Source organism: Oryx dammah, unplaced genomic scaffold (assembly GCF_014754425.2).
Source record: "Oryx dammah isolate SB20612 unplaced genomic scaffold, SCBI_Odam_1.1 HiC_scaffold_19, whole genome shotgun sequence".
Lineage (NCBI taxonomy): Eukaryota > Metazoa > Chordata > Mammalia > Artiodactyla > Bovidae > Oryx > Oryx dammah.
In genome coordinates, this window is record NW_024070203.1 from 86,025,619 (window position 1) to 86,039,370 (window position 13,752).

Consider the following 13,752-nt stretch of genomic DNA (forward strand, 5'->3'; position numbering starts at 1 on the left):
TTCGTGTGCAGATGTGTGTCTGTGTCTGTGTGCGTGTCCGTGTGCAGGTGTGTATGTGTGTGTTCACGTGCAGATGTATGTGTATGTGTGTGTGTTCCTGTGCAGATGTGTGTGTATGTGTGTTCGTGTGCAGATGTGTGTATTCGTGTGCGTTCCTGTGCAGATGTGTGTGTATGTGTGTGTTCGTGTGCAGATGTGTGTGTATGTGTGTGTGTGTTCGTGTGCAGATGTGTGTATCTGTGTGTTCGTGTGCAGATATGTGTGTGTGTGCGCGTGTCCGGTTGTGTGTGTGTGTGTGTGTGTGTGTGTGTGTGTGTGTATGTGTGCGCGCGCGCGCGAGCGCCGAGCCCGGGAGTGGGGCGGACCCCGGGAAGGCGGAGCTATGTAGATTCCGGCCGCGCGTTCGGAGGGCGCGGGGAGAGGGACCGCGCAGCCGAGGGAGCCGGAGCGGCGAGGCCCTGCCCGCAGCAGGAGGCGGCGGCGGCGGCGGCGGCGGCGGCGGCGGCGGCGGCGGCGGCGGGGGCGGCGGACGCTCGGGCTGGAGGCGGCGGCGGCGACTTGGAGCCTAGAGGCGGCCCCGCGGGGGAACCTGGGCGCCACGGGCCCCCGAGGATGGTGAAGGCGAGCTGCTGCTGAGCTGCCTCCGCCGCGGCTTCTCCGGGGCTGCCAGGCGCGGGGGCCGCGTCCCCTCCCCTGCCCGGCGTCGGGTGAACCTGCAGGCTCCTCGGCCACCGAGGACTTCTGAGAGGAAACCAGGAGAGGGGAGAGACGAGAAGCCCGGGGGGATTCAGGCCATCCGCGGAGGCACAGTTCACTATGAGCGTACTCACCTCCAGCACTGGGAGACGGCTGGATTTCGTGCACCATTCGGGGATATTGTACTTGCAAACCTTGCTTTGGATTTTATGTGCTACCGTGTGCGGAACTGAGCAGTATTTCAATGTGGAGGTAAGAGCGCCGGGGCTTCCTTCCCTCCCCTTCGCCGGGGCTGCTCCCCGGACCGTTCCGTCCGCTCCCTGGATCCCGGTAGCCCCCGGCCGCCGGGGGCTGCAGACGTTGCTCCCCTTCCAGCCGCCGGGACCCGTGTTGAGTTTCCCTGCGTCTTAGGTGATGGATGCGCCTGAGACAGAATCCGTTATCCCCGGCAGCACAAAGCGCGGGGCTGCGCGCTCAAAGACACGATCGTGGCCAGTCTATTCTTTTTACCAAGGAAGGAGGCGAACGCCTACCTAGAGCAAACGTGTAGTCGAATAAAAGCAGTCTGAGTTGGTGATAAATAAGCTGCTTCTGCTCGGGTAACACAGATTTCACTGCTTGGCATCATGTGCTTGCTGCCTTGGTATTGTTCCTGAAATCTTTCTCCCTGTGTTTTGTGCCTAACAAAGGAGGTTAAAAATCAAAGAGTCTAGAGGAGAGCGTGGGAATCCTTGATCTGTTTAATAACATGGCTTGGTGATAAAACACTTGCCTAGACAGAATCTTTTTCTCATTTAGACATAACTTAATACACTGTAACTGGATCTGGCTACACAGAGGGCGTGAAAGCCGTCTCGTTTTAAAGTGTCTTCTCTTCCCCTCCCCCGCCAAGTGAAAATAAATGTGACCCAGTGTAGTAGTTCTGAGGTGTGTCTTTAATTGGATTTCACGCTCTCATGGCAAAACAGAGAGAATGTAGATTGCCATTTGTTTTACGTGGATAGCTTTGGGAGCCGACAGGCACAAAGCAAAAGGGAACTTAAGGGTAACGACTTGTCAGAGCTCTGCCGAAGTACTCTTCCTGTCGTCAACTCAGCACTAAAGTCAGTACCGTGCAGTACATCAATGGAACCTTGTATACACCTGGTTTTTAGTCAGTTTATTACCTACAGGGCGGAATACAAATAAGAAGGGCTTATTGTCTTTGTGAAGACCTTTAAAGTATACTCTTTTTGGTTAGATCTTCTGTCACCTCAAAAGAATTATGATTAAGTCTCTGAAGACTAATGTGATTTTCTTCCCCCTATATTTTTGACTCTTTAAAGCTTATTGTCATTTTGTTGGGAGTGTGTGTTTACACAACAGCAGAACCTGTTGCACAGTATTTGACCATGTTTCATAGAACAGATTTATATACAAAGTGTGCATAATAAATGGTATATGTGAGGGCATATTCTGAATATAATTCTGCATTTGTATGAACTGTTCTTAGGACTGCTGTAGTGATGGTTGGTAGAGAAACAAAGTATTTGAAAAAGTAAGAGCTGTCATCAAAAGCTAACTTTGCAGATATTAAATATGATCATATTACACCAAAACCCCAATTCAAACCAAAATCCTTTGAAAAATACCACTTTGTTTTTCTGAATACAAAGAGGAAAGGAACTGTTAAGTCTACACTTTCCTTGGTTTCCAATTTGAACTTTTGGAATTGCACGCCACAGATGGATTTTTGTTTCTAACACTTAAGAGATAATTTAATGTGGAAATGAAGAAGTAATTAGTTCATAGACTAGAGGAATGAACATGGCAAGCTGCTGTTATAAGGTTATAAAGAGAAGGGCCTATTGCTTCAGGTTGGAGTCCTGGTGAGGAGGTGGGGTTTTGGGAGGTGGTTAAAAGTAGGCATTAGTTTTTATCTTGCTCACTCTGAAAAGGAAGGGGGAGCCTGGGTTCATGGCTACTTCTTTTGGAAAAGTCTTAGATTTGCTTTCAGAGATTATTGGAATAATATCAGTGTATTGATGATTATTTTAGGTTTCCTTTTGAGCCTAAACATAAATGGGCTTGTATTTGTTCATAGTTTGAATCTCTCATTCAGTTCCAGAAGATATTATTATGTGACAAAAAGTTGTGATTTTGCTAACCAAGATTTTATTTTAGAATTTCCATCATTCACTTTCTTTAAGATATATGTTTAAAAGTGGTTCATGGAAAAAATAGCTCCCCCCCCCCCATTTGGAGATTATTTAAGTTCATCCATATTTATTACACAATGCAAAAATTTAATTATGAAAGATAAGAGGCGTGTGCCATATCTGATACAAAGAAGATTTTCTAAGATTTAAAGTAGATTATGTTTCGTAGTTTGCATTATTCCCAAATAGTTTTTTTTTTTTAAAAGCATTTGAACATATCATTAGTTGGGTTTATATACTTATATATGTGTAATAATAATCTCTTATTTTAAAAAAATCATAAGGATAGATGCTAGTTAATTCAGCATACTATAAAGAACACAGGATGATAGGATATTTTCTGACATGAATTTCTGCCTGATTCGCTTTTATTAGATGTTTCTTTTGGGTAGAAAACACTAATGGGAAAAATGATCCATCACAGCTTCAGAAAAGGCGTTTATATAGTGTTTCCTATTCTGGTTGCAAAACATACACTGAGAATGCTTTATTTGATTGGTGAACCGTCTTAAAATAAACAGTAATGGTATCAATCACGCATGAAGCTTGTATCATAAATTTTTTGCTAGCAGGCACACTAAGTTATTATAGTTGGAATGAAGCTTCTAAGAGAAGCTTTCTGTGCTGACAACTGCAATTACAATGCTTTAATTCTTGCTGAACTTTACAATTGGTGGGACCCCCATACTTTTCCTTTCTACAATTTAAGGTTTAAAAACCTATGTTCCCTCCCCCCTAAGTGGGACTAAGTTGGTTAGAGCTATTCATGTCATCTCTTTCCTGTCTGATTTTTGAGAGTATAAATATTTGAAATTTTTAATTACTCAAGCAGGAGATATTTGTTAATATGCTGATGAAAGCCTGTTACAGAGGAAGAGTGCATTTTGTTTTTTTGTTTTGTTTTTAAGAAGCAAAAAGGAACATCTCTTACAGCTAAGAAGAAGGATGAGACACTACCCGAAGTAGTACTATGGAAGACATTCAGTAAATCCCCCTCCTTATATACTTCAGGCAGAACACTTTCTAATGTAACATTTCTGTATACCTTTGTTGATTTTTGTATATCATTGGATCCAGTTTTGGGGGGCGGGCCTTTCTCTGTGTAATCATTATCATGATGCCAAGGAGGTACATTGTTAATATTAATGAAAACTCAAAGACTGTTGTCATTTGATTAGAGGTGTTCATTAGTCAGAAGAAGCTAAATGCTAACAAAGAATCCTGAGTTAATCTCTACATTCTAAAAAATCAGTTTGTCTCTAGCATAATGTTCTTGTTGTAGTGGAAATTCTAATGATTCTAGAGCTCCTTAAAACTGCAAGCACTTTTATCATGAAACTTAAGGTAGAATATAGTTCATAATCAATACCTTTCATCATCAACTTTCATAGTTTGTTAGGTGTTAAGTATTTATGTGAACAACATGTTCTTTATTTTTTTTAAATAATAGCACACATTATTCCTCTAGTGAGGAAATTTATTTTAAACCAATTTCATGGGAAAATAAAAACATGTGATGCTCTGAATAATGCACATATCAAAAATCTGATAAAGCAAAACTTGATTGCGTTGTCTCTTAAAGAAAGAAGGAGATTCTAGATTTCAAAAGGCTATTCTATGACAAATACTATGAATTGTGAGTGTAATCCTTCTACATTTTTCTTGCAGTATGTTTCTTTAGTATTTATTTACCTTTCTCAGGTTTATCTGACTCTACCTATACGTTCAGAGTTTGCTTGGATTAGCTTTGTTCTGCGTATAATCTTAGCAGTAATTAGTGGTGAGGCATTTCAGAGGTAAAAAATTGTACTTTACAGATTTTAAAATGTCAGATGTTGGGACCTTTTCCTGTTTTTGTTTCCACTTGCTTAAATAATCAACATGCATTATTTTATTTGCTAATGGAAGGATGGTGACAACATTATCTGGTCAGCCTCCTTGAATAAGATACTCTAACTATATCCTTTAATTCTCCACTGTAACAATTTTATACCAGTCAATAGCAGGTGCTCCATAACTGATTCATTAAGGTTTTTAACCTGCAGCAAGATTCCATGCTTTGGAATCCCAAGTGTGCTGGCCATTCAGAATATCATCAGGGTCAAGAACTGTGACCAGGAGACCAGAAGACTCACTCGTCCCCAAGATCTTCAACTTCTCCTGTGTGTTCCACCTTAACTGTGTGTTTCTCTATTCAGTGTTCTTGGTCAGGTTGCCCAAATCTAGTGTTTTTTCATGAAATGCTTACAGATGAACCTACACGAGTGAGGCATATTGTCTCTTACTACCCCCGAGAAATCTGCAAAGAACAACCATCCAAGCCCATCCCTCTGTACAGCTGGGTTTTCTTTTTTAGTCTCTTCCTTTTCAAGGAAGAATAGAGTTGGTTTCAGTAATAACTTTTTAGAGTCAGGTTAAAAGTGATAGAGCTAAAGTTCCTCTTTCTTTTTCATGCTGTTTCAGGTTAGGAACAGAAGAAAATTTCAATGCACTTTTTCAGTGGTATAAGTATTTTCTCTTAAGTTGGATTAATCAATTATTTTACATAAATTTATTTTTAAGGCTTGAGTTACTTCAGTGTACTACTCAAAATGTACCTCTTCAGAATATTTGGTCACTGACCAATTGAAATTATTTCTGGACTGCAAAAAGAGACACTGGACATTTGAATCAATTAGTTAAATTTGTTCATTGACAAAGAGAAAGATTTATTTCATCGTGCTCCTTCAGGAGCTTTCTGAGGCTTTAGCACATTTATTTAAAATTGAGATTGTCCTCTTTTATGTCAAATTGCATCACAATTTATTTTAAATATCTGTGAATGTAATTATATTTATCAGCTCATTTTTATTGTGGTATACTATAGTGATTAAGAGCACATGTTCTGATTATACAGCCATAAAAAAGAATGAAATAATGTCATTTGCAGCAACATGGATAGACCTAGAGATTATCATTACTAAGTGAAGTATATAAGACAAAGACAAATATCATATGGTATGACTTATATGTGGAATCTAAAAATATGATACACATGAACTTATTTACACAACAGGAAGAGACTCATAGACATATTTATGGTTACCAAAGGGGAAAAAGAAGGGGAGGGATAAATTAGGAGTCTAAGGTTAACAGATACACACTACTACATATAAAATAGGTAAACAACAAGGACCTACTATATAGCACAGGGAACTGTATTCTGTATCTTGTACGACTTTATAATGGAAAATGACCTGAAAAAGAATATATACATGTATATGTATATATACATATATGCATATAAAATGAATTACTTTGTGAAAAAATAACATAACATTGTAAATCAAGTAGAAATTTTTTTAAAAAAGAGCTCATATTCTGGTGCCAGATTGCCTGAATTCTAACCCCAGGTCCAGGTCTTTTACTTGCAAGTTAATGATTAAGTCAGTAAGAGACAAGATATTCTATGTGAGCCTCAATGCACATGTCTTTAAAACAGAGATACCAACAGTACTTTTCTCGTAGGGGATTATTGTGATGATTGAATGAATAGATGTACATCGTATTCGGTAGATAGTAGATAGATATTTAACTCCATACTTTTTAGATGTTTTTGGTAAAAATAAATGCTGATTCAAAGGTACTTGGCATGATAGCATCTAATTACAGAAAAGTCTATCAGGTTAGAATATACCAGCTGGTCTAGGAAGATTTTAATACTTTTAAAATTTTTACAAAATTTGATATATTGAAAGTCAACCAAGCTAACATCGGTACATTTTCTTCCCGTGGGTTTTTCTTAGACAGTTTAGTTCAAGAATGTGATTTTCACATTTTGTCTTGTCATCTGTTACTATCATAGAATGTCAAGTTCAGCTCACACCTTCTTTTATAAGACTGAGTTTACTGAAATCTGTTCATCTTTTCTAATACCATGGAAAAGAAATAGGCCTTTATGATTTCGTAGGCCTGTTTATTTTAATTGGCTCAATGCCCAAGTGCTTCCTATTCACGGTAGGGGTAGGATTTGCTATATGACTTCAGCCAGCTCTATGTAGTACCCCAAATTTAGAACATGTCTTTTTTTTTTTAATTAATAGGGGAAGGAGGAGGATGGGCAGAAAAAAGACATTAAAGTGGTTTATTCAGTGACAGTACAGTTTAAAATAAAGCAACTTGTTCATGTCACACTGGGGACAGAAGATAACTAGCAATATAGGGTAATGGAGACCTAGAACAGAGGGTCAAGGGACATGGCCTTTAATTTTGGTTCGTGTACCAACATAGCTTTGATCTGGGGCAAAATGACAATTGAACTAACCTGTCACTAAGGCCTAAATGTGATGTTCTATTGTATTCACTTCCAACCTTTAATTTATATAGCCAGATAGGGGAATTGTATGTATTTACCCTGTACATTTGGGGACAACTACACAGCCAAGGTAGAATGTTCAGAATTTTTTTTTTTTAACTGAAATGCCTATCATGAGGAAATCTAGAATGTGCAACTTAAAGCTAACATTTGTTATCATATGTATTGACACAGGGCGTTCCATTTTGGAAATGATCCGAGCCTTCTGCTGAGTAGTAAAAACACTGGCAGCAAATTATATGTAATTTTAAAATCAATTTTTGGCCAAGGTAGCAAACTTTAAAAATTTAATGTTAAAAACATGGCTTGATGTTATTTTGAAAAATACATATCATCTACAAGTGGTACTTCAGCCATAAAAAGGCAAGTTGGAATGAGATCAAAACAGTTTCTTTGGGGGGGAAAGGAGTCTCAAAATTCAAATCCACCTATCTATATATAAAAAAAATACATATTTTATAGTGAAATGAAGTGCTTATACTGTATGTCCCTTTTGCCCACTGTGGAAAATAATTTTGGCACCTGGCTTTTTGAGGGTTATTTTAGTTCTTCACATTTGATTTTGAATGTGAAAATCTGACTGCATTTGTTTTATGAAATATGCAGCTTATGCAGACAGCAGACATATTCCAGGTAAAAAGGATAAATTTGCTAAGTAAAAATAGATGTGACACTCAACTTTTTTCTTTTGCTTTCTTCCCTTGGGAAAGTCATTTATAGATTTTGAGGTTATTTATGCAATTGTGTTTGACTGTTGATTCCTATCATTTAGCGCTCTGAATGGATGTTCTTTGTGTTAGTCTCACCACTACCTTTTGGCACCGTGCCTCCTTGGGTTTGGATCAGTGGAATATCTTGATGAGCCACGGTAATAAGCTTAGCCAAGAGAGTGAGAGTAACCCCACAGCAGGCCCCTAACCTTTGACTGTGACCTGTGGGTGTAGTATACAAAAGAAGGCTAGAGGGAGCTAGTCAGCTGTTTAAAGATTCCAATGGGAGAGGTTGGTTTAAAAATCAAGGCCAGTAGGTGCAATTACATATCTTAAAATGAATCATAGCCAATCATAGGGAGCTTAAGGAAATCAATGAATGATTCATGATTGAATGTGTGAGCTTTAAAGGTTTACTGATAGCTACTTGGTGCCGGTTATTACATATTTGATGAACTAAGAAGGAAATTAATACTTTTGGGGGAATTTGGGGGGAGTTCTGGGCATGACAATATGACAAAGATGGTTATAATGTAGAGCTGCTTTATCGTTCCCTTTTAAGTGTAGAATAAGTCAGCGCTATCCATAATAGTGACTGTAGGTGCTTTTGGTATTCTCACTTTAACTAAAATGAATGAAATGATTGTAGTCTTACAGATTAAAGGAGAGATAAAGCTAATTTGACTATGCCTTTTAGATTATATGTAGCAAAAATCTGCCTTTAGAAACTTATCAGACTATGGTTATTTTATTTTTTAATATTTACCAGGGGAAATTATTGAGTGAATATTTTTTGATGAAAGGATGTTTTAAAATATAATTTTACCTCTTCATCTTTTAAAATATATGTAAGGAATGAGACACAGAAGTGTGAAACAGTATTTTATCTCTAAGTAGGCACCTTTAACAGGTTTTCAGATGAGCATATTTTTCCATAAGCGGGGGTTCAAAAAGAGGCAGTCTCTAATGCATTGGGGAATATTAACATTTAATTAAGATATTATAATTTACTCACAAGCATTATTTAGATTTTTAAAGGTTCTCATCTGTCAGTTAAGGGAAATACGGATAAATGAAGTAAGCCATCGACCCACAGACGAATATTCTCAGGAGTGACAGTCCTTAGAATGATGTATTCAAATAACCAAATAAACCCAAATAGATTACTCACTGGAATGGAATTTTACAGGCCTTGTTTCCAGTTCAGTTCAGTTCAGTCACTTAGTCGTATCCGACTCTTTGCGACCCCATGGACTGCAGCATACCAGGCTTTCCTGTCCATCACCAACTCCTGGAGTTTACTCAAACTCTAGTCCATCGAGTCGGTGATACCATCCAACCATCTCATCCTCTGTCGTCCCCTTCTCCCACCTTCAATCTTTCCCAGCATCAGGGTCTTTTCCAATGAGTCCTTGTTTTAGTCATGCTCAAACTAGGAGAAAATAAACTGCCTTTTTTTTTTCAAGGAAGCTGGATACTTTTATGAACTTGATTTCATGTCCCCAAACGGCACGCACCTGCGGTGATGTCAGCGGCATTCAGCGGTGTGCAGGCCCTCTGCAGGTGGCTGAAGCAGTCAGACCCAAGTCATGTCAGTGGAGGCAGTTTTTCCATGAACTTTTCACTACTGAATTCATACCATGTGTTAATAGTTTCTCCTTGTTTTTAGCAGTTAGACATTTGAATGTGAGGCTTCTAATACCTGTGCATTTATTCCTCCTTTAAATAATTGCAAGCCACTTCCTCCTTGTGGTCCTACTTGTTTTTTTTTTTCCTAGTTGGAATCTTGTGGGACTTTATGTTTTAGCCATATTACAGGACACTTGACCTGGAAATTGGTTAAAATTTTATAAGAAGTCACATTTTTTACTCTCCTCTTTCACTGTGGATAAGGCAGAATAGATTCAAAGAATTTCCAGAATCCACTGTACACTCAATGATTTGCCTGAAATTGGTAATCAACTTATAAAAAAGCTCTCACGGTTTCAGATAAAACTCTTTTGGACATCTGCGTGTTTTAATATCACAACAGCTCTGTCATAGAACTTACTGACTTGCTCCTTACTACTTACTATGTAGATGGAGTGAAACTATTTGTCCCTTGGGTGACTCAGACAAATTACTAAAGCAGTCTTTGATTTATTTTGATCATTCATAAAGTGGATTTGTATTCTTTATTGCTTGACTATAGCACAGATTTTGTAATGACAGTATTGAGACAAGCCCAAGCGGTTTTCTTCTTAAGAACAGGGTTTATCTGTTTCCTCATTCTTGCCTATAACTGGGAATATAGAAGCAATTATATGCTGGCATAATATTCTAATTAGACAAGGTCCAAATAACCAGTAAAATGGGTGTGCCTGGAACTGATTTCATCGAACACCTTATTTTGATGATAATAAAAGCAATGTTAATTAGCACGGGTTGAGCATTTGCTATGTGCCTGATAGTGTTCTGTTTCATATCTTTTAACTCATTTAAATTTTATTACAATCTTGTGAGTTAGCACTACTATTTCTGTTTCACATTTGAGGAATCTGAGGTATGGAAATGTTGAGGAACTTGCCAGGGCCACATAGCTCTGGATTCTTCTGAAGTGAAATAGCTCAGAATCAAAGCAGGCAGGTTGGCTGTGAAGCCCTGGGTCTTAACCAAGTCTTAACAGGCAAGAATTAACTCCTGGGTTTCCAGTAGGGGCAGTGTAATCCACTTCCATCGTTCACATCTTGTATATTGCAAACTGAAAAAGGAATCGTTGACATGCATGAAGAAAATGTGAAATCCATCCTAGTGTGGAGACTTACCTGGAATAAAACCTGAATAGACTGTTATTTATTTGATTTGTTGATTCAGGATTGATTATGTGGTACTCAATATAAAGTTACTGTTTAATACCCACATAGAAAATTGGTAACCTATATTCAATTGCAAACAATAGCTAAATTATATATAACATTAATCATAACATCTCATTCCTCACCTATTTGTCATGTGAGTTTCAAAGGTTTTGGGAAGATCTGATTGCATTCCAGGATGAAAAGAATAGAACATTTTAGAACATGTAAAGGAAAGCCTGTCAGATCTGCCTTCCCGTGTCCTGCTGGGAAAGAATGTTTATGTATATGGCTGCTGACTGTCATGAGTTCTGGAGTTTATTATTTTTATATATTGCTTTGATTGGTTAGAAGCTACAAGGAAACAGGTTTATGTAATCACTTCTAATATATTTCTTTGTGTGTGCATGTGAAGTTGCTTCAGTCATGTCTGACTCTTGTGACCCTATGGACTGGAGCCTGCCAGGCTCCTCTGTCTATGGGATTCTCCAGGCAAGAACACTGAAGTGGGTTGTCATGCCCTCCTCCAGGGGATCTTCCTGACCCAACCTTGTCTCCAGCATCTATCTGCATTGGCAGGCAGGTTCTTCACCACTAGTGTGATCTAGGAAGTCCAATATATTTCTTTCCTGTAATGTAAAAGATAACTTATAGATAGATCATTTCAGATAGATGAAGTGACTCAGAGCTCACTGTTTGAGAATAGGCTTGATATTTGTCTTTATTGTAGAGGGAGTGAGAACTTCATTTTGGTGGTTGACCTAAGGATGTAACAAAACTTCAGTCCTTAAGCTTGTTGCTGTGTATAGCTTTCAGGGATCACTTGGTCCATTTATTAGCCTTTTAAGGAAAGACTATTTCTAAACCAATTTACAAAGGTGATTTTATAAAACATAGTCAGTGTTAAATATTCATTCAGCTGTGTCTCACTTCCTTTATAGGCAGTGTATTATAATGGCTGTGTTCAAGAACTTTGAGAAAAAATGCTTAAACATCAGCTGTGTCACCAAAGCTCAGTGAACTTGAGTGAGCCAAGTTATTGACTCTACACTCCAATTTTCTCATGTGTAAAACAGGGGTAATAATACTCAACTCAAGGGTTGTTCTAAGATTAAAGAGGTAAAGGATAATGGGTCAAGATACGTTATAGGCTTCTGACTTTCTATCTCTTGCTGAAATAAAAAAAAAAAGGACAAAACATATGAAACAGTGGGTTTTAAGTCATTGGACATCAGGTAATGAAGGATAGTCATCCTTGAAAGATGTTACCCAAGATGCTCCCTCTGATTATGTCAATTTACTTCATTGAGAGAGTTTCCTGGTGACAATTCAGGGAAGGCAGAGCCAAGCAGACTCCCCGAATCAAGGAAATGAAGCTGGGCATATGCAGAAATCAAGGAAGTTGGAATTTATAAGTCAGAATACCAGATAGGAACATTCTGTAGAGTGAAAGCATGGAGATCTGCAGGGCATTTCCCTTGAGTATTCAATTAAGAACTGATCTGCACCTTCTTTTGAAGTAACTGGTGCAGGCTAGAGAAAGAATCAATCAGCAGAATCAGAGGGGGCCATGCCTGCAAACCACACGGGGCTGGGAATAGTGTCCATTCTCACCAGCCACACTGAGAAACCTCATGATTAACATGAGGATAGAGGGCTCAGAAGCATCTTGCTCCAGTTATTGTTCTTGTTTAGTCGCTCCGTTGTGTGCGACTCTTGACCCCATGCAGTGAAGCATGCCAGACCTCCCTGTCCTTCACCCTCTCCTGCAGCTTGCTCAAACTCATGTCCATTGAGTCAGTGATGCTGTTCAACCATCTCATCCTCTGTTGTCCCCTTCTCGTCCTGCTGTCAATCTTTCCTAGCATCAAGCTCTTTTCTAATGAGCTGGCTCTTCACATTAGGTGGCCCAAGTTATTGGAGCTTCAGTATCAGTCCTTCCAATGAATATTCAGGATTTATTTCCTTTAGGATTGAGTGGTTTGATCTCTTTGCCATCCAAGGGACTCTTAAGAGTCGTCTCCAACACCACAGTTCAAAAGCATCAGTTCTTCAGTGGTCAGCTTTCTTTATGGTCCAACTCTCACATCCATACATCACTACTGGATAAATCATAGCTTTGATTATATGGACCTTTGTTGGCAAAGTAATGTCTCTGCTTTTTAATATGCTGTCTATGTTTGTTATAGCTTTTCTTCCAAGGAGCAAGTGTCTTTTAATTTCATGGCTGCAGGCACCATCTGCAGTGATTTTGGAGCCCAAGAAAATAAAGTCTGTCACTGTTTCCATTGTTTCCCCATCTATTTGCCATGAAGTGTTGGAACTGGATGCCATGATCTTAGTTTTTTTGAATGTTGAGTTTTAAGCCAACTTTTTCATTTTCCTCTTTCACCTTCATCAGGAGGCTCCAGTAGTAGGGGAAAAAAAAAAGTCCCTAGAAAACAGGTCTAATTTTGCTTTAAAAGTCTTAAAAGCAAGACCTTAAAGGAGCAAACGTTTTGTTAGTAACTAAACTCAATAAGATATATGGGAATACAAAAATCTAGTACCCAACAGGTTAAAATTCACAGTGCCCGACCTCCGATAATAAAAATCACCAAGTATACAAAAAAGCAAGAGGACACGGTACAGAAAGAGGAGAAATGCCAATCTGTCTACACTGCCCTCCCTCAGTGATTTCTCTCACCAGGCACCACGTACCACATGTGTATTAGTAGGGAAATAGTGGGCACCAATACTCCAGCTTCTTGCCTTTCACTAATTACTTCTAATCAGTCGTCTCTTTTCCTATGACACGTGTGTCTGTCTTTTCCTAGAATATGTCTGTATGTGTGTCTCTTTTCCTATGACACATGTGTGTCTTTTCCTATAATGTGTCTGTATGCATGTCTCTTTTCCTATGACACATGTGTGTCTTTTCCTAGAATGTGTCTGTATGCGTGTCTCTTTTCCTATGACAC

General features: G+C 38.9%; 1 protein-coding gene across 1 annotated transcript in view; it reads left to right on the forward strand.

Annotated features, from left to right (window-relative positions):
- The first annotated feature begins 519 nt into the window (after nucleotides 1-519).
- MMP16 (matrix metallopeptidase 16) overlaps nucleotides 520-13,752 on the forward strand; it is a 380,138-nt gene continuing 366,905 nt past the window's right edge. Inside the window, exon 1 of the mRNA XM_040261122.1 lies at nucleotides 520-948. Coding sequence (XP_040117056.1) covers nucleotides 817-948 — 132 coding nt within the window. The 5' untranslated portion in view covers nucleotides 520-816. The remainder of the gene's footprint in view (nucleotides 949-13,752) is intronic.